The sequence below is a fragment of the Cygnus atratus genome, chromosome 3 (assembly GCF_013377495.2).
Source record: "Cygnus atratus isolate AKBS03 ecotype Queensland, Australia chromosome 3, CAtr_DNAZoo_HiC_assembly, whole genome shotgun sequence".
Lineage (NCBI taxonomy): Eukaryota > Metazoa > Chordata > Aves > Anseriformes > Anatidae > Cygnus > Cygnus atratus.
Window position 1 is genome coordinate 794,583 of NC_066364.1, and position 27,450 is coordinate 822,032.

Genomic DNA, 27,450 nt, shown 5'->3' on the forward strand with positions numbered 1-27,450 from the left:
TCATTCGCTGAGTACGTTCTTCTTAAAAACTGGATCAAGGCAGAAAATCAACGCTAAGTCAAGCATTTTACAGAAGTCTAGGCAAAGCTATGCTCTGGAAGCTCACCAAGGAATGAAGTCTTGGCAGGACCTATCTTTACAAAAACTACTTGTTTGGCACCTATACTATTCCTGCTCGATTCCATTGTTTAACAGCTTATCCATCGCTTTTGCTTTAATTTCTTCTTGCATTCACCTGTCTACAGGTACTTGTCTTCCTCTATACGCTCTTTAGAGATCTGGCACAAATCTAACATTGTTCGAGCCTTTCATGCACCTTATTGGGAAAATTTTAAAAGTTAAAGTCAGTCAACAAATCCCACGTAACTTTCATAAGTTTGGGTTCTGTTTGGGTATAAGATACGTGGTCCTCGTGTCATATTGCATCCTCTCTGCCTCTGTGAGCGACCACGGACGAGCCCTTCCCATAGGAACACCTTTCCTCCAGGACCGTCGCTCCATCCGCGCCGCCCCGACACCAGCGCACGGCCGTGGACCAGAGGAGCAGCCACCACCATGGAGCTTCTGAGCTGCCCTGACAGCAGCTCCCAGCTGAACAGCTCCAGATCTCCATTTGACACACAAGCCTCTGCTCTGGAAAACACATACCCAGCACGGTCACAAGGCCAAGGGAAAGAAAGAGGCTGGAAAATGAGCCGAGGTGCTCGCAGCAGCATTCTGATGACATCCCAACCAGCGGGGCTCTGCTGAACTTGCCTGAATCCCATGGGAAAGTGCTCTGGGCAGGTTTCTTTGACAAGAGATATTGCGTTATTACAACCCTCAACCCACAGCTGACAGTTTGCTAACAAATAAACGTGCAGTGGGGTGGTGGTTATTTGTTCCTGGAGATGCAGCCTTCCCCTCTGATGGGAAAGACTTTGCCCCTTATCTGCTCTCTGCTGCCCTTTGCTCAGAACCCCATAGCACTCACTCATTACTTTTTCCAAATACCTGCATTTGGTACCCAGGCGATGATTTTAAATGCAGCAACTGTCTAAAAATAGCCTTAGGAATCAGCTGCTATTATGCTGTTATTTCTGGGGCTTGTCTTTTTTAAAAAAAAAAAAAACAAAGGCCATCAGCCACTTCTGATGGTTCCCATCACTCGATCTCAAAACCGGCAGTTAGAGAAGCATCTCAATGGGAAGATGCTGCTCCAGAGGCATCACTATCTGCTATTTCACTTCAGTCCCTTCCACTGCCCCCATACTGCTGCGTGCATGGAGCCATAGTCAGCTGGGTACTGCTGACCATGAGGTGCCGTTAACGCGCAAGGCATTTTAGAGGTCTCAGAACAGGATTCAGCCTTCAGAAGACCTCAGCTCTATGACATGACAAGGTCCCTATTGCTACATTCCTTCTCTTCCGGAGAGCAAGCCCCTAACTCATTTCTGGATCTTCTGAACTGAAGCAGTCTCCAGCTTTGCAATCACTCCCATCGATGACCTTGGACTCTAAATAAGCTCAAGCTGTGGTTCTTGGCTTGAAGATCAGGGGTTTGAGGTGCAGTTGCTCAAATGTTCCCAGCTCACAAAGGAATTACGTGACTGCTTTGAGGACAGGCTCGTTGCAGGCTCTTGTTCTATCTACAGAAAATTGGCTCGACACAGTATATTGCCTCATGGACATGTGTAGAGTTACCGTGAAAGGAGAAAATAAGGTACATCCATACCGAATACCAAAGTTTCCCAGAAACAGTCACACGCTGTCCTTCTAACAGCATTCCTCTCCGCCACCCTCTGATGAGCTGATGATCAAGAAACACAGAGGCTTGCTTCTCCCCTCCTCCCTGCCCCCTTTACAGGCTTTTTGTTTTAAGTTTCCACACAAAGAATCTTCCAAAACGAGCTAAGACTAACTTTCGCTTTTCTCATGTGTTGAGTTCCCGGATTCCCCCATCCCCAGGGTCCCCTCTGCATTCACATGCGCACACTTAACAGCGACTGCACCCCAAGGAGCTGGTGGGCAGCAAAGCCACTCTCAGATGAGGTGTTTTGCACACTAGCAGTTTAAGAACATGCGCTGAATGTGAATGCAAGTAGCACAAGGTCCTGTAACCCCTCCGCTGCTACAAGGCGTAAGGCATGGCTCTTGGAGGTTGGTTTGTTTCTGGAAACACGGGAATGTTTATGAACCCAAGTGACATTCTCCTTGGTTCCATGTGCAGCATCCTTAGCTGGCGTGGGATGCGTACTGTTTAACAAAGTAGGCACAATGCCAAACTCGCTTCTACAGCATGGAGCTAGAAGAGAGGTGGTGGTGTTTTTTTTAAATGAGGTGTTTTTTTTTTTAAATGTAAATCCATGCACATGGATTAAGATACTTCACGTAGACGGGGCACACTTAGTATTTTACTGAACTGTAAAACTAAAAAGTAGAAATTCCCCCAAAAAGTAGTTACTATATGAAAAGTTACACATGATGTTTTTATTAAAACATTAAGCAGCCTACATATATATACTTTTTTTTTTTTTTTACAGCTAAATAAGCAGTTCCAGTATTCATTCCAGCAGGTTTTTCAGTCCATAAAGATTTTTACATCACATGTACTACTCGAATAGCATGAAAAAAACATAACATTTCACATTAGGCTTCCACATAGGTGAGAGGCTGCACAACAGTGATCCAGCTGGCAGGTTTTGTGGAGAGCAGGTAGAGGATCCCGGCTGGGGCTCTGCCTACAGCCAGCTCCAGCCTGAGCTGGTGCATGCCTCTGTTGCTCCTGTCACTCAGCAACTGGAGTGGCTGCCTTCAGTTCTTGCTTTACTTCTTAATTCAAGGGAGGGGAAGAGCACAGCTTCAGTTCACCAGACCCTGCCTCTCTGATCACCCGGCTGCAAAGAAAGACTGGCAGCAAACTCACGGTGTCAGAGCAGGGACCGTAAGCCATGCTTACGCCTAGGAGCTTGATATAAAACCAGGCAACACAGACTTGTTCTCTGCTGGAAGCCTTAAACCACTGTACTTTTCCACATCCTATGCATTACCCTTCCTTGCAGTGTATTTCAACTTGGGAAAAACTTGGGAGTAACACATCCACCCAGGCAAAGCTACCTTCACGAGCAGCAAGAGACACGGTTTTAGCGCACACATAGGCATTAAAGTACAGCACCAAGAAAATTTGCACTTACAGATGCTGCTTGAGAGGTCCAATAAAGCGAGTACTCACCAATACTTACCAGGTGACCACCCAGCACAGTGAACAGGCTGAGCAAATACATATTCTTAAACACTGTATTATTCATTATTATCAGAGCAGGCACAAATCTCTTGGCTAGACAGCTATACACAACGTTTATGGTCAGCCCAAAGAGTGGTACTCCATGAGCCTCTCTAGAACCATTTCCTTACTCTGTGTTGGGACAAACATTAAGCGCCTGTGAAGTGTCTGTTCTGTTACCTTGTTCCCAGCCATTCTCCTACCATTGCTGTTCTCAGCAGCGCTTTCCACTGAAAATCACATTTTAGGAATTATTCTCGTCTAACACTAACTGCCCTGTTAGAAACATCAAATTTAACAGATTTATTGGAACTTACAAGTCTATTTATACTTATAAACTGTTTATAAATATAAACCTGTGGCTGCTACATGAACTAGTTTGTATATTGATGACCAAACAAGGGTTTCTGGTAGCTTCTAAATATTTATTGTATTTTGAATATTAACATTTCCATAGCTGCACTTTCATCTCATTAATGAATCAAAAATTTCGTCTCAAAATTAATCAACCAGCAGAAGTGACAGGTGCTCTGCCTGCAGAGCAGGCACATACTCCACTTACTTTATTGGATTGCTGAAAGGGCTAAAACAGGTTAATAACAATCTTCATAGCTAAAAGGTAGTTATGAGGCCAATGGCATACAAAATACACATTCCGAGCTGTCACCCCTCCGAGCATTTCTCTAAGCTACTTTGCTTTTCCAGTGGCCGCGTACATACCAAGTCCTCCTTCTGAGAATTGCCAAACTTAAGCCTTCATCATATCATGGCATTTTACATTCCACATTAAATTCAAAGCTTCTTCAGACTGAGCAGGGAAAAAGGGGTTTGAAAATGGTAAATGCACACAAGGTTAAGATGAGACATCTCTATTGCGAGCAGCTGCCTGTTCAATGGGAGAAGGAGGTGAGAGCATTTTTCTTTCCACACTTTCAATTCCACTACGTAATCCTTTCCAATCAGCCTTACCCCTGCAACCTCGGGGAGCAAGGGGATTTGTTCTGATTTGAAAACAAAATGTGACCGAATCATTTCTGTTCGGTCATCCATGGATGGGATGCTAGATTGAAACCCTAAAAAATTTTCATCCGTGCAGTATTTGAACTCACACTTGCACTCAGAACATCGTGCAAGGTGCATTTATCTATCGAAAGGCTACTTTATATTAAAGCTCCATTTTTCATGTGTCGTTTACGCTATTCCTCCGTGCACACCAGCAGCGTTCAGTTGGGTGCAGGCCCAGCAGCTCCCACCACAGGACCACCACCTCTGGCTCCAGAGCATCCTGCAGACAGAGGCGGCACCTGCTGCCGCGGCTCGCGCAGGAACACCGCACGGAGTCGGTTCTGTTACACCAGGGCAGCGTGGTAGCACTCAGCAACCCGGACACCACGGAAGAGTTAATTATCCTCTGCTCTGAATGGAAGCTTAATATAAAGTGCATCCGACAGCGAGCATCTTCGTTTCACATTGTCACTGCAAGTGCACAGAACTCGATAAAAGGCCCAGACTCGGCTGTGTTTAAGGGTGAGGGTTTTCCCTGTTTTGTTCTTTTGAGCATCCCTTCTTCCCCACTTTCCATTTGAATCAGACATTCACACAAATAGCTTTTGGCTTATTAGTAAATTAAAATATGATTTTTAAAAACAATAGGTTTAGACCTACTGAAGTGTCAGAGGAGAGAGAGATCGTAAGCAGATACCACAGTACCGACTCGAAGTTTGTTAACACAAATTTATGATTTAGAAAAGCAGTTTTATTCTACGCATTAGATTGTTTTACCCCATATACACTGCCAAATGACCCCGGGACAAAGACGCACAAAAACATCATGCAAATCAAGCACCCCCTCCCCACAAATTCAGGACTGCAGACAGCAACGTTAATTTATGAGACACTAAGCACTCACATGCTATTAGCCTGCTATTTTCCACAGACTTGCAAGCAGATTAAGATTTCATGTTTGCATTACACTCAAAGGCTAATGCAAACTGCATGCAGGAAAGGTAGATTAACGTAAGAGAAGCATTAACACCAGTTTTACTACTATTTCTTTGTTTCTAAGTCTGTGTGAAACAAGCAGTTGCTCTTTTTATTAAGGCTTTTGCAGCTTGCGTTAATACAGAACAGTAGCTTTAGAACAATCAGCAGTGGTTCTTACCTTCTGGAGTTGGAGTGCAACCCAAAAAAAGGAGAGAAACACCCCTTTAAAAACTTTAGCAAAACAATTGTCTAACCATTAATACGAACCCTCCTCCCCATCCACCAGAACCAAATTAAGAAAGCTTTGGGCAGATCTGCAGCAATACTACAGCTAGGCTCTATCTACACATTAACAGGTGTAGGAAGACGTGCACCCGTCAGGCTTTTTTTCAGCTTACTTTCCAAGGAGCTGGCATAGATACACCAATCCCAGGTAACTTTCAACCCCCCCCAGTTAATGAACTTCTGTTAGAAGTCAGGTGGGCCCTTTAGAGGTCCCGTATGTGGCCAGGTGCCATACAGAAGTTTACTTTTATTTCACAACTTAGGCCCACAGTTGTGGGTACAGCAGCAGCCCTACAACCCAGAGGAGCAAGACAGTCTGTGAGCAATTTATTGAAGCCAATGGTTGGGTTGTGTCACATGTACAGCATCATCTCAGCTGTGCTCCCAAGGGTAAATCCATGGGCTGGCCAAGTCATTAGTAATGCAAACTAACACACTACTTGCTCATTTTCAGTATTGCCACTGTTGGGGGGTGGGGGAGAGGGGAGGAAAGAAGGGAGGGGCTGGTTTTGGTGGTGTTTTTTTTTGGTGGGGGTAGAATTGGCTACAAGATTTTTCATGTGACAAAGCCAATTATTAAACACCAACACTTGAAGTTCCTGAGAATTTGTGCAAGATCAAAACACAGTGCCCTGAAAACCTGGGTGGTGCCAGTGAGCACAGTGAGCTGGGATGGAGCTGCACTTGTATCAGGGTGTAGTAGAGGGCACTGGAGACCCTTGGATCAGGACCAGCCTGGAGAATGCTGTAGTGCTCTTCAGCACACGCTCAAGTTGAACTTTCTTTATAAGCTTTAATTACTGGTCTGCTAAGACTGATATGACAACTGGATCTGACCTACAGGAACATTACTAGATTCTGACATCATACACTGAGTCCTGGATGAGATCAAAAAGCCCTTAGATATTGTTTACATGTGTAAGCAAAAGCTTCAGGTTTATAGCCCTTGATTAGCTTCACCTTAACAGTGTCCATGTGTAAGGTACTTATCTGTGTGCCCCTTGAGGGCCTATGCAGAAATGATTAGCACTTTCTGGTTTTAAAGGACAAATTCATATAGAGGAACCTCCCTCTAAGGCTTCTGGGGCACAGAATTAAGACTTCAAAGTTTCTGGTGTCCCCCCACTCTGTCTCTCTGCTACAGGGCCACGGGCTGGTTCAAACTGAAGGTAAATTCTACATCTAGCTGCTTGCTGAGATCTCAGCTCCTGTGTTTTCTAGAAGAGAATGCCAACTTTTTAGATGCCTGTAGTGCTCATTGCTGGAGTATTACACCCCACGTTTCTCCCTGCAGTAGCCGTTACACTTTCACATGATAGAAATGGATGTATAGCTTTATTTTGAGGAGCCAGCAAAACCTGCTACTATCCTAGTCTCAGGATGAGAGAAGTGGAAGATGTGGTTAGTCAGGGATTTGATACCTTTATGTAAGTAACTGCTATGGAAAGTCACCTAGCTGGACTTTCTCCTAACATAATGAACGCACCTCCTGCTAATGGTAACAACATGATCTTTCTATATAACCATCCTCTTCACCTCTTCTCTATATAACCATCCTCTTCACCTCTTCCTACTCTTCTTCCTTCATCCTCTTCAACTTCTTTCAATATAGCCATCCTCTTGAATTCCAACCTCACAGTTGGAATTAGAAGGGACCTTAAAGATCATTTAACCGAAACCATTCTATGATTCCCTAAGTCTTCAAACTACTTTTTTTCAAACCAACATTTTCCCTACGTGCATTATTTACATCATCTACCAACTCATCTCCATCCTTCTGCAGATACTGGGTGGTGCGGAGCTGATGACATCGATGTTTCTTTAAACACTAATGAGGCAGAGTCCTGTGGGGTTTGCCAGATCCAAAGCGTCCCTCAGGATCAACAGCATTTCATTCTGTGGCCTACAAGCCAACAAGGCAGGCTCGAGGTGAAGTACGGGCACTGCCTGCAGAGATTCATGAAACAAACCTGACAGACTTGGTGGCCTGCAGGTTGCCATTCCCACTGCCCTGCAGATGAACAGGAATGACCAATGGGGGGTTCCAGCACAAAGAAAGCCTTTTATAAGCACCTGAGGTCACCTGCGGCTGGTAGAGGCCGAGCACTCGGCTGGCAGAAGATGGGCCTCAGGGAGAGCCCCGGTAGCAGAACCCCAAACGACAGCAGCCACGGAAGGCCACAAGGCCCCTCGCCATACGTACCACTAGCCCTAGTGAAAAGCTACCCGAAAACACAGCCCAGAACACCCTCCCTCCATAAAACATCACCTGAGGCCCTCAGATGCGATGAATGCTGGCAGCCATTTGACCCAAAATGGCTTTAGCCTGTACTTTACAGAAATTCCACTTCGCTACAAAAGGCGTCACAAGTACCTCAAACAATGTGATGTTCTGGTGAACTTCAGTTGAAAATAAGCTGATAGTTGGTTATTTTCTTCAGAAAAAGCCAAATCCAGCTTTGTAACTGACTAAAAAAAAAAAAATGCAAGACCTTACTGTACCAGCAGTTATTGCCCTCTGCTTCTGCCAGCCCTTCTCTCGAGCACTTACAGCAATTAACAGAAGCAAGCTGAAGAAGAGGCTTGCAATTAAAGCCAGCCTGCAAGGCTGGAGCTAACGCACCTGCTTCCAACAAATGCCCATTTCCCATCGGGAAAGACTCCCACATTTCAGATGTAAAGAGGTCAGCAATACCTTTATGGACATTTTATAGTATCTATCTTCCAGCAGAATGAAAACAATCTAACTAGAAACAGCAGAGAGGTAGAGATAACCCAACCCTGGTGGCTCTCAGGAATGAAGTGTGAAAGGCCCTGCCTTATTTCCCCTGACACACACTCAATATTACTGAACCTATACAACTTGAACCCCGAATGTTCCAGCTCATTGGAAGATTAAATTCAAAGAAACTGTGGATTAAAGATTTTGTAAAGTAATTTAAATGTTTGTCAGCTGACGGCTTCAGCTAGCTACAGGGCCTTCCACGCCAGCCCAAAACTTGCAACTTTGCACACTGAAAGGGAGGAAGAGCACAGCTGTTTTGTACTAACCCAGCACGATCTATTTGGAGTATCATACCTCCGGTCACCCATGAGAAACAGCACTTTTAACTGCACTCTTTCCACAAAGAAGCCTGTAAAGGCTTTGAGGTATCGCAATGACTCAGTCTTACAAGAGGCACTGAGGCCAGAAGGCCACTTCTCCCCCGGAGCTCGAGGCTGGGAACCAGGAACTGCAGCAATTCAGGCTGGGAGGAACCTCTGGAGGTTGGGAGGAACCTCTGGAGGTCACAGGCCCAACCTCCAGCTCAAAGCAGTAGCACTCCAAGTGCCTCAGGGCTTCGTCCAGCCCAGCTCTGAACACCTCCTGTACAGGGAAAAACCTTCCCTGGCCCTGCTCTAGTGGTTTGTCACCCCATAGTGAAAATTTTTTCCTATCTAATCCAAACCTCCCACCCTGCAGTCTGTGCTCATCGCCTCTCAGTCTAGCACTGGGCTCCTCCATGAAGTCTGGCTCCATCATATGTAAGCTATCAGCAGAAATGAACACACCAGAAACCAAACCACCACATTCTGAAAAGCAGCCTTGGATAAAATAGCTTTGAAATGTACTGCGGTACAAGCAGAGCGAGCTCCAGAAGCTTCCTGGTGTGGTTACCAACAGCAAGTAGTTGCAAATACTTCAGACCACTCTACAGAGACGATTTTTTTTGCAAGCTTTGTGTCACCTGACCCTCATGTTGTGAGACGCCACAGCAATCACCAGGCAAATTTAGATCTAAATCTGATTTTATGGAGTTGTGTAAAGCTTTATTTGGATGAATTAATACAGCAAACAAACCAAGTGTGCCAAACCTGCTGCCTGCTGCACCCTCGATGGGCCACTGAACCCAAGTCCTGCCAGCACCTCCTCCCCACGGGGGTCCCGCAGCATGGGGCAGGTGAGGGCTGATGCCAGCAGAACAGGCTGTCACCAGGACAGTTTGTTGGCATGCTCCATTTGCAGTTAAGGAGCTGCATGGCTAGCTAGTGTCAGAACATCATAGAACCACGAGTGTCCTCCTGAGGACGTAGCAGTGGGAACAGTCACTCTGTGAGCAGGCCTGAAAGGTCCTCCCAGGCATATGCCGTTCCCACCTCATTCACCCCTTTCCAGCCAAGCCCCTGACAGAGCAGAGGCAGGAAAGTACACTTTAAACAAGCTTTCTAGCTTCAGCACATTGCTTTCCAGTTTTACAGCTTCCTGCTGCCATGAGGAACCAAGGCAGGAAACAGGAGCAGAAGATACAAACTTCCTGGTCCTTGCTTCCCCTCTCAGGTACTGCCTCACAGGTACTTCTCAGCCCTCGGATCAGATCAGAGGACAAAAAAAAAAAATCTAGATATGAGTTCACCAACATATCAAATGGCCTGGAGCCATTTTAAGAGCAATACAGCAAAGGCTGTTCTGACTTGTGCAGGTTTCCTTTGTCAGAAGTTGAGCTCTCCTTAACAGCTCATCAGCAGAAATAGCTCTTCAAAATACCGACAACTTTAAGCTGTCAGTGTGCAGATCTTCATTAAAAAGAGGCAGCAAGCAGGCGGCATAGCAATTTCTTTCCTTAGTATTTTGACTACGGACATGTATGTCCAGTGAGGCACTGGAGATCAAGGATGAAGACACTCATCCCAAAATCTCTTTTGCCCATGCCTATAACCCAAAGCTACTTCCCCACCTCAAGTGATTTTCCCCAGGTGATGCAACTCTGATCTGGCAATTATTTGGAGTCTCCTCCTTGGAGGGCTGGGCACCCTGCTCACGTTGGCCCTGCTGGGGCGAGGGAGGGTGACACAGGGCCACCCAGGGGTGCCCCCAGCCCCAGCCAGCCTAGGATTATTTGGACTGCCAAATAATTACCTGCTACCAAAAGCAAGGACATCACCTACCGCATGCAAAGCACAGCCCTCGTTGTGACCAGATGACCTCTGGAGGTCCCTTCCAGCCCCAGCTGTTCCGTGATCCCGAGCTCCGGAGGTGACCTGACAGAACAGAACCGGGCATCCCAAGGGTGCCTCTCCCGAGAGCAGGAGCGCTGGCTCAGAAGCAAATCCAAGTGCTCTGGGTTTCGGTTCTCCCAAGAGAACTTAGTTGGTTATATCATGCACTATACAGGCCACACTCTGCGCTTAGAACTGTGAATCTAACTTACTGCTTAACTTGAAATAGCTGGAATTTCTCTCTGGGCATGCTTCCTCCAAGAAATCACCACATGGACTATCTCAGAAGTTCTACCAAGATAATTCTGCACATGAGCCAAGCATGTCTAAAAGGTGGGCAATTGCACAGAAATGTTTCTCAACTAAAGTTATGACAAGAACCAGACTGAGCTGAGGGAAACACTTCATTTCTTGAAAGCAAGTGTCCAAAGCCATTATGGAGCGTTTTGAAGGATTCAGATGACACTGACCATCCTCTGGACTTGTGAAAACGCTGGAGGACGTCAGAACCTACAGGGGAAATGAGTTACAAGACCTGCTTTTTGGGAGGTAAAATGATCAGTGTACTCGTACCCAAGATTTACACCCTCACAGTGGACTTGCAGAGCAGCCAAGTTTTGTGCAGTTCCCCCCCAGGCAGGGGAAGCTCCCTCTCCAGAAGGGCCAGGCACAAGCTCCACGTGCAACAGCCCCAGCCAGCAGCAAGAGCAAGAGGCTGTCACGCTATCTGCCAGACACAGGATGCATGTCTCTTCCGCTGGTGGATAGTTTCAGTTTTACCATTTTTTAAGATAATGAATTTTTTTCCCCAATCGATTTTCTCCATATGAGACTTTTTCCCTAGACTTTTACTGTAGGCTCGCAACCGCTTTAAAGAGCGGCTTTCACAAAGAGGTAAATCCAGCAGTTTTGACAGAAGCAGCTTTTACAGAGATTCCCTTCCCTGTTGAGATAATTTGTCCTCACACCCAGTTTAAGTGGGATCAATAGGAACTTCACCCTTTCCAAAATTTAAAAACCTTTAAAAACCCTGCATCCTTCTGAAGCCCCCTCCCAGCCCTGCACTGTGCTGTGGGGTATTTGTGCATGCACCCGTGTTCACTTCTTGGAGAGGAGTTATGCTGGAGGAAGACTCTACTAGAACCAAGCCACGAAGGAACACCAGCCCTGAGAACCACAGAGCTTAGCTCCCCCAGCCCTGTGTTATCTCCTAGCTCCACCGCAGAAGATAAGCACATCGACAAAGCACTGGAGAACAGCTGTGAAATATTTTAGTGGCAAAGCGTTCTGCCAAGAACAAGGAGAGTCACTTCACTGGTCCTCAGCTGATGAGACTGAGACAAGGATATTCCACAGCAGTAAGCAGCCTCCCTCCTCCTACCACCAGCACGTTTCTGAGACTGGTCAATGAGAGAGCTGGTCATTTGCATCAAGTTCATCCTCTCTTGCAAGAGGAGAACTGAGGAGTGACCAAGTAGAGGATCTTCCCCCAGTCAGGAGGATGCTCATTTCGTAGTACACAGGCTACTGCAGAAATAATACAAGCCTGACACCGCTCTGAACTACCCAGAAGCTAAAAGCCCGTGTTTACTTTAGATGAGGGTAATCAATATTCTCTTCCTCACTGGTTAGGAAGAAACACTGCTCACACTACCAGCCCACAGAGGACAAACTAAGCACAGAAGTACAGCAGGCTTCTGATTTGCAGGTAGCAAAATGGGAGAGAAATAACGGAAGCCAGTTAAGAACCCTTATGGAAGTCTGAAGTTACAGAGCTGGCAGCTCAGAGACCGAGCAGCTCCAGCCCTGCTCACAGAGCTTCCACCTCCTCAGGATGGAAGTCGCCTCCCCAGGAGTGCCCTGAGCTGGATGTGCAGAGCATCTTGCAGGGCATTTGGAAGGAGAGAGGTGTCAATGAGAGGCACGCATCGAGCACCACCTGGAGGGCAGGTGAAACTCAAAACCATGCCAGTTACAACACGTTTATCTCTAGTCCAAACAGGACCTGTGAAGAGGAATTTGGCTTCTGTGCTTTTTTTCCAAAAATGTTTCAGGAGTTTGTTTGGGTTTCTTTGTATAAGAAACTCAAAAGAATATCCAAAAGCAGCAGCCAGAGCACCACACTCTTAATTTCACTGAGATTAGATGCACTTCCCTGTTCGAAGACTAACTCATTACCATTTAGGCAAAAGCGTGGACTGGAGTTCACACTAGTATTTTTACACAGCCTCCTCTGTAAACTCCCAAAAAAACAGAACATTCATGGCTATTAAGAGAAACGTCTAAGGAAGATAGCCTCCAAAGATGCCAACTCTTTGGGTACTCTTACACTAACAGACCCAAGGAGATTAAAGAAACTCAGTGACAAGCTAACAATTTTTTAAACAACAGCTACTTATCTTCAAACAACCATGATTCTCTGTTGTTGCCTCTTGCTGCCCTTCTATCCTACGCATTCAGGTCTAGGGAACTTTTACACCTGGTGTTGCTGGGTTAGCACCATGATCCTGTGCATCTTCAAAGCCTTGTGTGAAAGCATGTCACAGCAAGCTCAGACTCGTCCAAGCTACGTTGCCAGCACAGCGATAAAGGCAACATAGGATGCTGGAAACCAAAGCCAGATGTGGTTACACTGCCAACTCATCGAGTATTTTTTTCACAAGTTCTATTTTTGCAGTTTGCAAGCAGTGACCTGTAGGAAAGGATCTCAAACGATTAAGACAGCCTGTCAAAATAGGCAAATAAAGAAAATCAGGATGACAGATCACGCAAGAAAGATAGGTCTGGCTTCAGGATGCCTAAGGTCTCCAAAAGAGACATGTCGAGTACTGGCCCTGAGCTGACCTTTAAAATCACGATTTAAATTACTTGAGTGCTATGATAAAATTACAAATACAGGCAAGATCATCAGCCAGTATCACTCAAGGTATCTGTGTTCTTCCAGAAAAACATCTTGTAAAATATCTAGCCTCTTCCCAAAAAAACAGCCTTGTCCTGCAATAACAGGAGTCACTCTTCCCAGTTTCTCCACACTCAGGTCAATTGCCACCGTTTGTCCCTGCAATTCCAAATCCCCTACAAGAGGGCCAGCACTTCAGGTCCTCTGAACTATGCCAACCGGCCCTCAAGCTTCTTGCCAAGCAGCAGCACAACAGGAATCAAAGCAAGAGAGACCTGACCGGCTGCGAGGCCAAACAAATGACTGCTGGGCACTAGTGGGCTCCCCATTCTCTGCCTCATTTCAGAAAACCCATAGGAAAGTAACTTGTCTCTTCTAAAACTAATTTCCTACCTGGAATTTGAGATTAAAAGACAGATGTATCTACAGATATAAGAAATAGATGTTGAAATAAAAAAGCATCGCAGTCAATACTGACATGGTTTAAGAGATTCTGGTTTGCATAGTTTGCTACCAAAAGTTTGTTTTTCTTTAAATTAAAAGCAAATTGCACTAAGAAAATTTAAAAATTGAATGCCTTGGGTACACATGAGCAGGAGAGCTTATGTCCTGCCTGCAAACTCACACACCATTTCTACCAACCTGGGAGTCTCGCAGCTGCTTGCTATCTCAAGACAACAGCACAGGGAAATTGCTGTAATCTGCTCTCGAAGGCTTTGCCATGGTTTCCTGCCAGACCTTCCACATGAAAGACTCAAGATCTGGTGAGCCACACATGCTCATCTGACAACTTTTACATCTTATCTAACATGCTTTTTCCTTTAAAAAAAATGCTGATTTGTGTTAAGTCCGTCTGTCACGGGCTTTGACTTATCAGAAGCTCAATCCAGCCACCAATGGACAAACATTGCTGTTATGAACTGGAGCTGAATTGCTTAAAAACTGATAACTTATGTCTCAACCTAAACGAAGCTTTCCTATGTCACTAACATTTAAGAGGAAAGACCACTGCATGGCATCCAAACACAGATGAATCAGAAGATGAGTAGCTGAACTGTAGAAGTCAAGTTTGGCATCTGACAGCTCCCACCAGCATCTTTTGGTATTTGAGATACCGTGGAGTTTGCAGTCTCCTGATGCTCAGCAGCAGCTTTTAGAAAGGGAAAGAACTTACTATCAGCTCAAGTGAAACCCCCAAGTCAACTGCCACTGCATGGCATGGCATTCCTGCCCTTCCTTTTTTGGGGGGCCTTTCACTCCCAAATCTAGTCTTGCGAGCTAGACTGGATCTTTTGCACCACATCAGAGCTCCTGCTAGGGCTCTGCCCGAAAACAGCGTTCTGAATTGCTACAAGGGTTCATGACTTGTAAGTGCCTACTGCTTGCCGGACTCCGTGATCACCAATACAGACCACTGCGTTTCTGTCTTTGGCAGGGCGGTAACCATGCTGGTCAGATCCTTCTGCTTGTGGAGGTGCCTTTGACAGATTAACAGCATTTGATTTGTTCGATATTGAAGCTGTCCTAAGGCTGGTAAGCCTCTGGTACAACTAAATGTGGTACTGCCCCAGAACGAAGTGCACTGTCAGGACAGGAATTACATCCTGCTTTCGTCACATCCTTAAGAGCTAAATAATAATTGGGATTCCTTACTTTAAAATAAGCTGACAGATTTCCAAAAAGCAAAATACTATTATGTTGTCCACAACTTGAGCGGAAGATCTTGTTATCTACACTTGGGCCCTTCTGTGTTTCCTGAAAAGCATCTGCATTGCTGTCTTAAGCTGGCAAGGGGAGTGGGGAAGATAATTAAGTCAAATTTAGGATGGGTAGGTCATTCCAAAATAGATAAGCTGGCATCCAATCCTCTTTTCTTTCCTTTCTCTTTGCTGTTAGAAAAGAAATAAATACTTTCTACTTCATAGGAGCTCTGTATATTAGCAAATAAACCTGTCCATCTCAGGGAGATGTGTATGAGCAAGGACTCACGAGTTAAGCTACGGTAACAGCAGCTCCACATTTGTCATCTGAACTACTTTTAAGCAGATCAGATCAGTAACACCTGAGTTGTGTACTGGGCAAAAAGGGGCACTCAAATGAGCAATACACTCCTTGTGCAGAACAGGAAGATCTCTAAAACAGAAAAGCATCATACTGCAGACGAATACTAAAAATAGCATGAGACAGTTTTCAAATAAATTGTAACTGAAGCTTGAAGCTGCCTTTTTTTTTTTTTTTTTTACTACCTAAGTAGTTTTCAGTTTTGTTTTGGGTCATTTCCATTAAACTATTTACCTTTGTTTGTTCTTAAAGATAAATAAAAAGTAGTTAAAGTTACCTATACAGTTATAACTGGAGTTTGAACCTGATCAGACCCTGTTCATGTCATACAAAAGCTGCAGACCAGAGGCGTGCAGCATGTATTTGGAAATGAATGACCCTCATCTAGCTTCCTCAGTGAGAAGTATCAGTGTCTTTGGGGATTTTTTTTTTTTTTTTTTTTTTTTTTTTTACACAACTGGGATCTGGACACCAATTCTAAAGACATTTAACATTTTAGTCCCAAAGATACACGTGAGTTAGGGGTTAACAGTGAACTAAGTTGGAATCAAAGTGCTACCCTGTTTTACTGCTATGGATGCTTAACTTACCTGATTTCTTTAAGTCCTTCTTTCTGGATAACTTGAAGAATCTCTTTATGGCTCATAGGTGTATTAGGATACTTCTCCAGGACCTGGCAAAGTAAATTGAAAGTACATCACTCATTTGCATTTTCATGTTAATGTTCCACTGCACAGAAAGCTACATTTAATGATTTAGACATCTCCTAGGATACAACCAAAGAAGAACTACTGAGGATCTCACAGCCGATAACCAGCCCTCTCATCTGAAAACCAAAGAGCAAAGAGACTCTAGAAGGCCGCCGCCTAAAAGGCTTGCGTTACTGCAATTCCTAAGTTTTATTTGAAATGCACTGCCCCTAGATAACGCTTCCTAAAGAAAACAACAGCCATGCTTTACAGTAACAGAGGAGCTTTTCCACCATCCCCTTCATTTGGGAGTTCTTCAGCAACCACTGAAGTACCGCAGATATAGAACTTGTGAAAAAACAGATCCTTAAAGCTTGCAGATATCTGAGGTACAAAAATAAAGCCAGACACAGCTAACTGAGGCAGTGGAGAGCTACTGCATACAGCTACCCACCCCAGCAGACTGTTTGAATCAACAATCATGCTCCGAACTGGAACAGCTCCTGCTCACAGCCATGCAGATTTATCAAACACACCTAGGAGAAAATTTGTTCTTTGAAATAAAGCTGCAATTGATATTATGCAATTAAAGTCCCTAAAAGGGTCAGATTCTTAATGAATTTTTTTTCACTTTTGGTATTTTTTTCAGTGGTTTGAACTTGTCTCATCCTAATCGGAATGGAGGTACAAAATGGCATCTGCAGAATTTCCACCAGTTAAGTCCATGTAAGACAGGAGGAGCCTGCACTACATCAGTTAACGTCAAAAAAGGCAGATCGAGTTGGGACAACTGTAATACTAATGATTGGCTTGATTTTAAGAAGTTCAAGGAAATTTGATGTCTAATACTGTTAATACTGTTAGGGTTGTTCACGGACAATTCACACTTAAATTTCAGAAGTACGGGCTAAGAAAATATCTCCTGCATTAAAACTGTTAAATATATCCTCTCCTTTCCCAGCCCTCATTAAGCACAGCCTAGCACCTGTGTGCCTTGCTCAACTTTCAAGAGGAGCAAGAGGCAAAAGCGTAATTCACAACAGGGGACAGATGGATGCTTAAGACTGCCAAAGGAAGATGCATTATATTTGTGCTTTGTGAAAAGTGAATGTAATGTAAGTTAATGCTATGCTCGACCAGAAAGTTATATTATTATATTAAGAACAGAAAGGAAAAAAGTTTCCCCAATTATAACCCTGCATGTCCATGGAAAGCTTAGAATACTTAGAATACAACAGTTCTGGTGGAAGGGACCTTCAAAGATCATTGAGTCCAGCTGCTGACCACCTCAGTGCCTCTACATATTTATTCCAGGTAGCTTGACCCCATGTCTTCCTTCCACAGGGCTTTTTGTTGTTGAGCTCAGCAGGGTGATCAGCCTGGACCCTGCCATGCCTGCCTGTAAACCACGATGGAGCACACCTGTGCTTTGAGAAGCTGCTGTTGATCAACCAGATGTCAGGAGGATTCCTGTAGGATCCCACACACCAGCTCCCTGAACAAGCCAGGGCCAGGCATTTTTATCCTTCTCACTTCCTTCAGCTCCCATAGGATCTTAAAAGCCTCATCTCATTGTCACCAAAACCGGAAGATGCCATGGACCTGCACATTTCCAGTCAGCTCTCAGCGCTGCTCTACTAGCACTGACAGCTCCTCAGACCGCCAGACCGCTGTACGTGTTCTCCATCCAGACACCTGCAGGCAGAGGAAGCCTTTCTGCTGCCGAAAGGAATAAAATCTTCCAGTCTTCAACACTGCCCCAAGGAAGGCAGCTTTTTATTCACTGAGCAGCACAGGGCTTGGGCTGTTCCCAGCCCCCCCGGGATGGCTGGGAGCACCCCTGGGCACCCGCCCAGCCCAGCAGTGCTGCCTGAGGGGCAGGGGGAGCCGCCGGGGCTCCGGGCTGGGCCCGGGGCCTCTGGGCCTGGCCCTGGGCACCGCTGAGCAGAGCCCAGCTCCGGCCTCTCCGCACCTCCCTGCGGGTACTGACGGCCATGGGGGAGCTCCCCCGGAGCCGCCTCTGCTCCAGGCCCAGCAGCCCCAGCTCTCGCAGCCTCTCCTCACAGCACGGGGGCTCCGGGCCCGGCAGCACCCTGGGGGCCCCGGCCTGGGCTCTCCCCGCTGGGCCAGCTGCTGGCTCAGCCGGGGCTGCTAGGCGAGAGTAGATGCGTGTGGTATTTTGGCTTGGTGATGCTAAAAGGTCCTGACGTCAAAGTGAACTTTTTGTGTATTACCCAAAGTACAGCAGTGAGAGCTCAGGAAGACAGATTAGAAATAAAACTTTAATGAGAAGAGCCTGAGCAGGAAAGGAGGGCCACTTTTTCTCCCTTCTTGCCCACAGTTCTCCACCCCCAAGAACAAGCAGCAGGATTTGAGCTGCCAGCTTCCCCTCCCCAGCTCACGCATACTAATTCTGAGCAGAAAGCCCAGAAGAGCAGGGAGCACAGCAGCAGGACTGCCACACGGCAGCGAGGATCACGCACCGTTGATCTTGCAAAGTTCAATAGCTCCGCGTGGTTAACTGCACAATTCCAGCACAGCACAGGTTTTATTGACTTAAATCATCTGGGATTCTGCCCAGAGGTTCCATAGAACCCTTATCTGTCATTATACTTGAAAGATAGTTTTATCTGCCAGATCACAGTGCAAATTCCAAGTTACTTTCCACTGGGAGGATGCACAAAAGCATTCTTCATCTGAGGGCACGCCTCAGGTGGCCGAGTACACAACCGGGGCACCTCGCTAGAGCCACTGGTGGGGTGCCACAAGGCTGGGTACAGCAAAACTGATCAGTAGGGCCTGTGCTCAAACCCACGTGAAGAGTGCATTAAGTCCCAGTTAACCATTGATGTTGACTTCAAAATAATGCCGGCCTCCCAACACAAGGTGCCTGCTGCTGGTAGAAAAGGAGGGCCCACAAAAGCCAGGCCACTCCCTGACTCCACACAGGATGATGACTCAACAGGAGGATGAGAATCTTTACTTTGCATCTCTCCCCTCCCCACATACACCAGTGAAGACATTAACTCGCATGAAATTAAAGCGACTAGCAAGCTAGCTCGAGTCCCAAGGCGCCATTTTAGTTGCTTAAAAAAAAAGTCACAAAACCCAGGCCTCCTCTCCTGAGACAGTCTTCAAAAACCTGAACGTTTTTGGACAACCATGTCTAAGTAGAAAAAGAAGACTTCAATGCATTAGGAAAGGAGGAGACACCAAACAAGTTATTATGGTGCTGCTGCAGTGCAGGATGTGCAGGGAAAGGAGCTACAGAACCGCTCTCCAGAGGCTATCGCAAGCACTGACCAACACATGCCAAAGAGTGGCAAACACACAGATGTTAATGCCAAGTCAACGCTTTCAGGAGCTTCACTCAGAAGCAGCTGAGAGAATACTTTGGGGAAAAAATTTTGAGAAAAAAAATCACAATTGCCTCTTTTTGTTGTTTAAGAATGTTACGTGGCCTTTTTTTTTTTTAAATGCTAAGCCAGTCTTGAATGACTACTTTCTGCAGGCAGTTTCTACAGAAGCTGGGGTCCATGTAACCAACTACACGGCAAGAATCAGAAGATCTCAGAGTTTCACTTAAGATAAATGGAAGCACGGGGAGGATGGAGACAAGGATGCAAGAGCAAGTCAGAGGAGAGAAGTATTCAGAAAGCTTTGCATTCTTGTGTTGCCTTCACTATGAGAACATAAAGCAAGTTGCAGTCAGAAGAAAAGCACAAACTGGAAGTTTTAGGGATTTTAGTCTCTCTCAGTGGTTACCTGTAACCAACACTTAAGGCACAACACAGGAGGAGACTCCTGAGAACCACTGCTCCTACGCCACAGAACCAGCACTGAAAGCCCTTTCATCATCTGAAAGTTCACAAAGGCATCATCTAACAGGGGAAGAAAACACTGCCTTATTGGAAAAGCATGAGCAGGAACAATTAATTGTCAAAAGGCTTTTGGATCACTGAAAACACTTTATCCCGTGAATACCACGCAATTAGGTATGGTTTAAATAGAACAAAATCCCAGGAAGGGTCCAGCTTTGGGAAACACGCCCAACACTTAAGCTCGGTCTAGACGAGCTCATCTGGAAAAACAACTTTCCTGGCCCAGCAGCCCGGCTCCTTCCAGCAGCAGAGAGTTTACACGACAATTCAGAGACTTGTTTACAGCGGTCAGATGTTCCCCAGCAGCCTCAAAGCACACAGCTCTGAGCTCTGCCCCGGCCCAAGGACAGAGCCGGAGCGAGCAGCTCAGACAGGCCTGCCAGCCCGGTGCCTCCCCAGGGCACGCAGCCCCCACCACGCAGCTTGGAGCGGCACGCCCAACTCCACGGGTATCCCAAAGGCGAGTAAGGAGCACTTAAATCCACACGGTTTGCTCCATGCAGGACTGCTTCACCCCACGGAGGCCAGCAGCAGCCCCAGGACACCCACCTGCGGTGCTGCTCCACGGCTGCCCCAGCCCTGCACGGTGGGATGGGGTTGTGGAGGTGGTGGTGCCACAGACAAACCCAGCCCAACTGGCTGCGGCTACGCAGGACCGGGTAGTTACCAGGACAGTGCAAACAGGTCATCATCGTGTGCTCTTCAAGAAACGTGTGTAAGTCTCTGCTTAGATAAGCAGAGCAGTTGGCACCTTAAGAGGCAGTGGTAACTGCGTGCTGCTCTACAGGCTGAGCCAGAAGAACCAGGTACGAGGAGATTAAAGAGGCTTTAGAAGACAGATGCACCTCAAGTAGCTTCTCCTCTCTTCTGCCCATTTAATGCCATGTTAGATCCTTCACTCAAGGACTTTTTTTAATTGCTGTGCGTAATAAAAAATATAGCCGCTATTATCTGCCACAGGACTGAAGCAGTGGCATTTTAAAACTAAGCGTCGAGATTTACAAGCTACCTGCCTACTATGCTCAGCATCAGCTTAGACAATCGAAAGCACAAACCAGCAGACACCAACAACAAGATACCAAGAAGCCACCTCATTACGTGAACCTAGCTATTAATACTGGAAAGCGTCAATGTGCAACATCGGTGAAGCTGTGCACTCGAGATAGTGTCACCGATGCTCAAATTATGCTGCCTTAGGTGCCAAAGCACTCTACTTGGCTCATTGTTAACAAAAACTGTTAAAAAAAGTTCTTTATTGCAGTATATTCTGCTTTGTACCCTGAAGCCGTCCTGGTTTCTGCAAGGGTTTCAAAGAAAACGGGACCATCAAAAGACATTCCTTAATTTTACACCTTGGAAGAAAGGCAACTTTCTTCTTCTTAGAGTAGTTGTGTGAAAAACGCATTCATCCTACCTGCAATTAAATTCAAAGGATTAAATTTCAGAGGGTAAGCATCTATACCAGGCAGACCTGGAAAAGAGAGACACCCCTAAAGCACGAGCCTACCACACAAAACCTCCCACAGAAATACCCCCAGCGTCTCTGCTCTTCAAAGCAGTTCACTTTTTCCAAGTTTCCCAGATTTACAAGCACTGGCAGGACGACTCCATCTCGCCCCAAGTCTACAGCAGAGTAAGAAGAACGCATTTCACCCAGGCTGTTCACAGAACAAAGCAGCAGCGGGCAGCATGGTAAGAACACGGAAGCACCTTGGCGGAAGATGCTCTGAGAGACGCTATAAAAGGAAAAGTAAATTTGTCGATGTAAATTACTTTGGCACTTCTCTTATTGCAGCTCTGCTCAACTCAGGCTCAAAGTCCACGTTCTCCTCCCATGTCGAGCTCTTGCTGCCCAATCCGGAGCGCTACTCCTGCACCAGCCCTGCTGCCCGCGGGTGTTCCCAGCTCTGAGAGCAACCTGGGAAGCCCGAGGCGTTCCCGACCCTGAGAGCAGCATTCCCAGCATCGCCCTGTACAAGGGCTCGCCGTAATTACTCAGCCTCTGAAGCTCCCAGGAAGCTTTCTGCAGCCTGAATCTGACCGCATTGAAGTCGGTCCCGAGGATCACGGGGCTGGCAGAACCAGGTCCCAGCGGCAGGGAGCAGCAGGAAGGACGGGGCTGGAAGCGCCAGGGATGTGCAGAAGGGCACCGCAGCACCAGGCTCAGGAGGGCACCCTCAGGAAGAGCTCACAGCGGGAGCTGACAAGCAGCAGGGCGATGATGCATCACAGGCAGGGCAAGCAGGAGGGATTTAAGAGCTGAAAAGCAAAGAAGCAGAACTCCAAACACGATCATTCAGGGCTTGCTGCTTTGGGAGTAGGACTGCATGCATTTGCCACCCCACAACCAGAACAATCACCTTTACCTCAAAGCTTTCATCTCATTTCCACCTTCAGATGAGATCAACACACTTCTCGCCCCGAGCCCAGCACAAAAGCAGCCTGTTCTCAACAGGGCCTCGAAAGCGGCGTTCCTGTGCACTGCGCCAGCCCGGCTGGAAGGTGGCTGAGGCTGAGCAGCACAGATGGCTGCACGCACAGCGAGTCCTTTTGGTACTGGTAGGGCCGAGTGCTGGTTCCGAAGACACATCAAACACCGCACGCCACTGAAGCAAACTGGGCTCCCCGGTACAAAAACACAGGGATCTCCTGGGAAGAGTCCAGCGGAGGGCACAAAGGTGATACGGGGCCTGGAGCATCTCCCCTGCGAGGAAAGGCTGCGAGACCCGGGGCTGTTCAGCCTGGAGAAGAGAAGGCTGAGAGGGGATCTCAGCGATGTGTATAAACACCTGAGGTGTGGGAGGCAGAGGGATTCGGCCAGCCTCTTGTCAGTGGTCTGTGGGGACAGGACAAGGGGCAATGGCCACAAAATGGAGCCCAGGCAGTTCCGCACCAACATGCGGAACTTCTTCCCGGTGAGGGTGACGGAGCACTGGGACAGGCTGCCCAGGGAGGCTGTGGGGTCTCCTTCTCTGCAGATATTCAGGGCCCGTCTGGACGCCCGCCTGGGCAGCCTGCTCCAGGGAACTGCTTCGGCAGGGGGGTTGGACCCGATGGTCTCTTGGGGTCCCTTCCAACCCCTACAATGCTGCGATTCTGTGAAACCAACCAGCACCACCATTGCTAGTGAAATGAGAACACAAATCTAAGCGCAGTGTGCCACTGCGTGCAGGATGCAGGGCACTTAACTCCTCTGAGCTGCCTCCCAAGTCTCCCAGTGAGCAGAAGTCTTGCTTAGAGGTAGGTTCCCTACCTTCCCATACATACCCAGACAGGCCAGGTAAGCCCCCCATTTTAGATTTTATTCCTTTCTTCAGCTATTTGACAGAAGAGGAGGAGGGGAAACCACAGGAAGAGAATCCTTAAACAAAGCTCAGGAGCACGGCGAGGCTTTTACTACATTGCCTGACTGTTAACAGGAAGCAGCTCTGGAGGAAAGCAACCAGAACCTCAATGCTACAGCTCTGTGTTTAGCCAAAGGTTATCAGAAGCAATAAGAGTAAGGGTGTTCAGCTCAGAGATGTTACAAGTTGAAGATCCATTCCTAGCTTTGGAGGGATCTCCACAGATGTAATTTCACCTAGCTCCTTTCTAGGAAAATGCAGTCTAGAGTCATGTTTCCTTATGTTCATTTTCCTCCAGCTTTTTACTACAGGAAGTAAAATTACTCTCCTCCAGAGCTTGGAGAGGCTGCAGTGAACCCCCCCAGACACTGACACAACACAGGATTAACTCAGGATTAACTCACACCACTCCTCCTCTTCCTCCTCCCCCCGCTTCCAGCTCCGACTGCTCAACTTGCACAAAGCTCTCACTGGTGGAGGTTTCCACTCAGGAGGGCTGGATCAAAGCTGGACCATCACACAGCCACAGCTCTGATCTCCCGACACTTCAGTACGCCACCCTACAACCCAAGCAGTACCAGGCTGTTGGGAATCGCGTACTTCTTTCCAACGAAATACTGGAATACGGCACTTGACCACACATCCCAGTGCAATAACTGCTAGTGGATGCTTCTCAAACATTTATCTTCAGTCTGACCGTCAAAACAGCAAAAACAAACCAACTGAACACCTGCTTTCAAGAACAACCAAGCATCCTTTGCACGCACTGTTAGGGGAGTAACACTCACAGAACAAAACTTCATGGAAAATCGCACGTGCCATAGGAAGCCTTACAAGCGAAACCCCACTAGAGGCCAACGCTGTTCCCGTGCCCGAAGTGCAGGTCTTTGGTTTGGGGCACGCGCTCGGGAGCTGATCAGCAGGCTGCTGGTAGTGCTGCATCAAGCCTGCATGGGACCAGCTCGTCAGCCACCCACGAACGCAGGCACAGACAACGCAGCACTGTTTGGTTTTCATCCCACTGGGGGGCCTAATGGGGGCTGAGGGGCAGAAAACACAGCTTCAATGTGTACTCCACCCACATTCACGTCCCCTCTTACCTGCTTACGGGAAAACTCTCTGCAGTCAGGGGTTACCTTAGGGATGCCCCCGGGGGAAGTCTTGCACCTTACAGCACAGCAGCCAATGTTTAGACATATCGATGTGGTGTACTGTTTGCAGAAAGTTCCATCAGGTAGCTGCACTCCCACGTCAACACTCTTTCAGTAGGATTTCCAACAGGAAAACTGTCTAAAGATTTCCACTCAGATCCACATAGATCATCAACATTGCAGCAAAGTGCCATAGCTCCACCACTTCATTGCCAAGGCACGAGGAACTCGCCAGAGATTAAGCTTTTCTGATGCCCACAAGCTCTTCTCTAAAGCCACCAGATTGCAATTTGGCTAAGCCAAAGCAGCAGTCCGTGACTCCTACCTACCTACCTGTTACCTGCTTCACACTGCAGCCCCCTGAATTCCACGAGAGGGAAACTGCATCAGCTGGGAATCTGACCCTCATCTGCTGGCACAGACAGCAGAGCAGAAAAAAGTTCTGGCAAAGCAATTTCAATTTCATCCATCAGCAAATTTTCCCCCTCGTCTTTCAATATCCTCACTGCCTTGCCTAGCTATTTGTGCTTCTGGAAAGTTAGGATACGACGTTCTTGATCCGGCTCAGCTTTCAGCCTTGCATACAAGGAATTTCTTCGGTTCTCATTATGGTCTGGCATTTTACTGACAAAACAAATGCTAGGTTTCAGAAGCACTAATAGCATCCATATTGAGCTCTGTTGAAACAGCATGCGTCCATTTTTCCCCCCTCGAAGTGCCACGCCACCAAGCTATCTATCTTTCCATTTCTAAACATCAACATGAAAAGCTAGGGCAGCAGGCTAAGCTATACTGCTAGAAACTACAATCCGGGAAAGGAGCTTTTGAACACTTCCACTGCTGTGCCTTTTCCAGCAGATTACATCAGGAACGAGTTCCTTCCAGTTAGTTTCAGCTCGAGGTCTTCAGGAAATTCAGCAATTGTTGAACAAAAACAGCATTGACTGCTGACTGCAGGATGAGGAAAGAAGAACATCAGTCCAGGGACACTACTCCATTCACCATAAGAAGTGAATCCACACACTCGTTCCCAGGTACCAGGGTTCCAGGCTAGGAACGGCCTCCGAGTACCCTCGGCACACCAAATTAGCATGCACCGCACTGAAATGCGCTTACACCGCGGGCAGGCAGCCTCCTTACAGGGCTGCAATGAATCATTCATGAATAAAGGAGCTAAAACCCTCATTAAGGGAATAAAAAAAGACATCCCCTCCCCCAGACCGGCCCAGCACAACCCACTTACTAGGTCACGCTGTTGAGTTTTCTTTTAGAGCTCACCCTTTGCCAGCAGTGAGATTTAGCTGTAACTTTCCGTGTAAGCGAGCTCTAAGGGACCAGAGGAGGCTCTGGGACTGAGTACAGCACACCGGCATCCAAACTTCAGGTACAAGCCTCACGGCAACTTAGGTTTGATTTTTGTTTGTTTTTAAACATCACTCTCCAAGCTCAGAATGTGAAAAAAGCACCCTAATCCAGTAACGTTTTCAGCAAGTTTTGATAAAAGTGCACTTTTGAATTCCTGCTATCGATCGTCTTCTACACGGAAGGAAGAGAATTGCCCAAGCCAACGCTGTAAATGCCATCACCACTTAAACTCAGGCTCCTTTCTGGTACTTCCTGGAAACAGAATTTAAGAATTTGAACTTCATGAAAGCCGTGGAAACCACAGCAACTTGAGAAGCCGTCCCACCCCACGCCGAGGGCCCTGCGGTGATACCCGCTGACTAGGCCTCAGCCCGGGGTGAGGCGGGACCCCTCGCCTCCCCGCCACAGAGGTGGTAGGTGGCAAATGCCCTTACACAGCCCGTCAGTAAGGAGGGACCTCCATGCAATGAAGCATTTCACACAGAAATGGGTCGGCTACAGAAAACCAGGCACACATGACACGAAGCCCCCGTGCCACGGTCGCTCCAGAGGACGCCGCGGCCCCCTCCCGGCAGCAACGAGGGAGCGGAGGGAAGGACCGAAGGGCCTGACCCACATTGCAGCGCCTTCGCCACTCATCCAATTAGCCAAACGCTGTTCAAGGCTTTAACCAGAAATGAGGCCAAGAAGGAACGGGCGATTCTATGCCATCAGAAACCTAGCGCCATTACATGCCAGTGCTTGTGACTGCTTTTCCACAGCATTTAGGACCACAGCACGTCACACCACTTTCAAATGCATCTGAGGAAACAGCAGTGTGAAGAGACAAGATTCACACATCACATTGCACCCAAAGAACCTGGTGAGGCATGTGCAGAGCGCCGAGCTCGGAGGACATGGGGCCGAACAGCTCCAAGAAGCGCAGGGCCTCCTTCCACGGAGTCGCCACTGGGGCAGCGAGGCAGAAGGTGAGCGCTGGCCCAAGAAACAGCATGCTGCTGCTCCGCAGAGACAGGAACCTGGCTCCAAAGTTGTCTGCATGCGTGAGCAGTTCAAGGATACAGCAGAGCAGGCACTGAAGCAGTGCTTCAAGTAAACCACTTCTGGATTTGCAGAAGCAAACACCCATCAGCAGGATGGCTACAGCCTCCTAGTGAGCGCTGCAGAGCGTGCGATCCTGCCAGACCTGCACACCTCCGCTCTACGTGAGGAAAGAGCACCGATGGGATTGTATCGACCTCAAACGCTGGGAGAAGTCTGAGTCTGTGACAGACAAAGCCAGAAGCAACTTTCTCTACAAAAAAAACCCTAAGACGTTTGGACCTAGCACTTATATGCCTTAATTTAGAAACAAGGGACTGAAATAGCACCTCCGAGGTGTGGGCTCGAGTGCAACCTGCCTCCAGCAGCAACGTGCGCGTGGGAGGGGAAGGGACAGAAGCCTACCAGGGACTAACAGAGGAATGCTTTCAGATGTTCCCTGCATTACCTCTCAAGGCTTGTGAAGGCCGAGGAGTTGTACAGCAGTGACATGAGAAGGTCGCAGCCATTAA

General features: G+C 47.3%; 1 protein-coding gene across 2 annotated transcripts in view; it reads right to left on the minus strand.

Moving 5' to 3' along the window:
• Positions 1 to 27,450, minus strand: part of ASXL2 (ASXL transcriptional regulator 2) — a 118,918-nt gene that overhangs the window by 76,565 nt on the left and 14,903 nt on the right. For both annotated transcript variants that reach the window (XR_004781951.2, XM_035568233.2), the window contains exon 2: positions 16,058 to 16,140. Coding sequence is in view for 1 of the 2 variants with exons in the window: in XM_035568233.2 (XP_035424126.2) it covers positions 16,058 to 16,140 (83 nt within the window). In the remaining variant the exon portion in view is untranslated. The remainder of the gene's footprint in view (positions 1 to 16,057; positions 16,141 to 27,450) is intronic.